This window comes from Nestor notabilis, unplaced genomic scaffold (genome assembly GCF_000696875.1).
Source record: "Nestor notabilis isolate BGI_N333 unplaced genomic scaffold, ASM69687v1 scaffold18012, whole genome shotgun sequence".
NCBI classification, from domain to species: domain Eukaryota; kingdom Metazoa; phylum Chordata; class Aves; order Psittaciformes; family Psittacidae; genus Nestor; species Nestor notabilis.
The window spans coordinates 4565-7642 of NW_009918067.1; the positions used below are offsets into that span (position 1 = coordinate 4565).

General features: G+C 59.6%; 2 protein-coding genes across 2 annotated transcripts in view; one reads left to right on the forward strand and one right to left on the reverse strand.

Moving 5' to 3' along the window:
- LOC104401828 (von Willebrand factor A domain-containing protein 5B2-like) overlaps positions 1–140 on the forward strand; it is a gene marked incomplete at its 5' end in the record, with an annotated part of 4618 nt that extends 4478 nt beyond the window's left edge. The window contains one exon of the mRNA XM_010009530.1: positions 15–140. Within this exon, the coding sequence (XP_010007832.1) occupies positions 15–140 (126 nt within the window). The remainder of the gene's footprint in view (positions 1–14) is intronic.
- A 622-nt stretch (positions 141–762) lies between these two features.
- On the reverse strand, positions 763–2979 carry ALG3 (ALG3, alpha-1,3- mannosyltransferase; the record flags this gene model as incomplete). The annotated part of the gene is made up of 7 exons (XM_010009531.1): positions 763–952; positions 1055–1199; positions 1385–1461; positions 1718–1923; positions 2231–2351; positions 2499–2659; positions 2832–2979. Coding segments are annotated over 7 exons (1048 nt in total), but the record flags the coding sequence as incomplete, so codon positions are not given.
- Between the last annotated feature and the right edge of the window lie 99 nt (positions 2980–3078).

A 3078-nucleotide genomic window follows, 5' to 3' on the forward strand; every position in this document is an offset into this window, starting at 1 on the left:
TCGCGCGGCCCCGGGGGCTGCCGGAGGGGGTGAATGTGCCCTGCCTCAAAGGGGCAGCCAGGCACTTGTTCCTGCTGCTGCGTCACTGGGACGAGAACATCAAGCTGAACATGCTGTGCTACAACCCCAATAACGTCTGACGGCCACCAGAGGGGCCAATAAATATGACCAGCTCCACACTGCATGCACAAGTGTCTCTCTTACAGGCAGGGAGGCGTCAGCCCTGTTCAGGTCACACTGGGGCTCATCAGAACCCTGGGGAAGGGGTCGCCCCCTTCCCAGCCATCTCCCGTGGGAGGGAGCATGCAGGAGACTAGGAAAAGCTGTACTGGAGGGATCAAGTACAGCTTTGGGCTGCATCTGGGTGATTCAAACCTTGAGGCAAAGCAGTTCACCAGATCATCTCGCAACCTTACCCCAAAGGCTGCTCCCCTGCCTTGGGCAGCACTCTCCCAGGGTTGGGAAGGGATCTCCCATGGGCTCAGCAGCTGCTCTGCCTCACCACAGGTGGGGCAGGCCAAGGCATGGCCATCTGGACACCATCATGGCACAAGGATGCTGCAGCTGGAGAAGGGCACACAAAGCCCCCTTTATTGGGGAAGGCCTGCCTGTCGGGGGTCCCCACACTTCTCCCTTTGCACAGTTCCAGGGCTCGCAGCCCCTCCTGGGATGGCTGGAGGCAGCCTGGGAGCCAGGTGGTGAAAGAGCAGGCAGAAGGGGCAGTCCCAGAGGCCATTTCCCATCATCCCACTGGGTCCACTCTCACTGTGCCTTCTTGGAGATGGCTGCAGGCCTCCTGCTTGGTGGGTGTGTGTGTGTCACTGGCGGGGGGGCCGTGCCGTACCACAGCTGGAGCAGGATGAGTCCGTGGCAGATGTGGAGGGAGAGGGAGCTGCAGACCGTGGAGGGGTAGGTGTTCCAGCAGAGCTCGATGACACCCAGCAGCAGCACCCTGCAAGGGGAGAAGTTGTGGGTCATCATGGGGGAACACAACAGCCTGCTCGCTCCCAGACCCCACCAGCAGATGAGTGGTCCCTCTCCTGGCAGCACGTACTTGGGCATGTGGGCAAGCTTGGCGGTAGGGGTGCACCACAGTAAGTAGGGCAGTGTGTGGAAATACCAGACATAGAACTGGTAATGCAGGGAGCGGCTACAGCAGACACCCAGGAAGTTGGAGGAGAAGAGGACGAAGACGATCTGTGCACTGGCGTTAAGGGGACAAACACAGGGGGCTGGAGGTGCAATCCAGCAACGGCTCCCCAGCTGTACAGCACAGCTCCTACTCCCTAACAGCACTGCAGGATCAGGAGCCTGCAAATGCTGAGCCCCAAGGTCCACCCTGCCTTCTCACCCCTTTCTTGCTGCCCACCCTGCCAAAGGATATTGTTGACTGTCAAGGGAGGGGACGCGTGTTTCCTTTCAGCAGGGTCCTTCAGCAGAGCCAGGATGCTCTCTTTGGACCTGAGAGGGAAGCATAAACATCGATGTCAACAGCTACTGAAATTCCTTCCCACCTGAACCTTCCCCTGTAAGCCACGCTGCCTGAGCAGCACGCTCCCCAAAACAGGACACTAGCTCACCCCTACTCCTGCCTGCAACCCCAGAACGGCAGCATTGTGCAGGCAGCGAAGCACGGACCCATATCCTGCACCATGGGGACAGACTGAAATGGGGTTCCATGGGGGAACCAGCACCCATGGGGAATACCAAGTCTCACCTGTGCCACCGGTGCAGTGCAAAGAGCCCCAGGCCAGCCAGGTGAACCAGGAGCAGCGTGGCATGGAAAGCCCGATCCTGGAAAACCTCTTCTGAGAGGAAGCGCCAGTTTACTGTCCATTTGAACTGGAACTGGCGGCCTAGGTCGAAGGAGCGAGTCAGGTACCCCACAGGGTTCACCACCAGGAAGGGCAGCCCCAGAACCACCTGCCAGAGACACACCAGCACCCTCGCAGCAGCTGCAAGGTCTCCATCACCCTTTCCACCTCCCGAGAACCCCAGTGACAGGGACAGTCAGCCAAAGATGGGAGCCCCATAATTTAGATTACTTGTGAAGCTCCAGCTTGCTGTGTGTGGCAAACTCGGATGCTGGTGCCACTGTGTTTCCACCCAGAGGCCTCCAGCCCACAGGACACCCAGACAGGATGCTGTGATGCAGGCAGGAGAGCCCTCTACCCCTTACTGATGAGGCTGCCAGCCTGCTCCTGTAGTGATGTCTTGAGCAGGGACCCACCTGGAGCAGGGCACAGATGCAAAGCTTGGGGATACAGCCCCAGAGACCAAACTGTTGGAGAAGGAGGAAGAGAAGTCCTGGTGCAAAGAGCAGGATGTTCATCTTCACGGACACAGCCAGGCTGAGTGGGAAGCTGCATTACTGCTGCGGCCCCCACCATGGGTGCTCAGGCAGCCCCTGGACCAAGCACAGCCTCTTCCCTGGTGCTGAGCTTGTTCACACACAGCACACCATGGAGGGCAGCCCCCATGTGACCCCAGACCCTCACCTGAAGAAGAAGCATCCCCAGGACCAGCGTTCCTCCAGGAAGAGGTTGATGGCGAGGAAGAGGATGGCCATGGCCACAGGGTCGTTAAAGAGCCGCAGGACAAAGATGGAGTGGATGCGGTAGGAAGCACAGCACATGAAGAAGAAAACATATGGGGGGACCTTGCAGGGGACAGAGAGACACGAGGGCAATCAGCAGCCTGTCCCGGATTCCCTGCTGCTGCTGAGCCCCTCCATACCTCCAATGCCAGCCCTGACTTCCTGCCCAGTGTGCGGGCTCAGCAGAGCAGGACAGGCACTGAGGCCTCCAGCGAGGACCCCGGCTCCAGGCTACCTTGTTGGTTCTGCAGTAGATACGGAACACGAGGAGGAGGTTGAGGAGGTAGAGGCCAGCAAAGAGATACTGTGCCAGGTGGATGTCAGTGCCACGGCCTGTGGCATAGTACAGGCCCAGGAAGATGTAGACGAAGCCGGCAGGGTAGCTGTGGAGAGACGGGAGTGAGGGGCCAGGCCCTGCTGCCCCCCTGGGACCCCAGTTGTGGGGAGCTCGGCCACCCCTGTCACTCACACCAGTGGCCCAG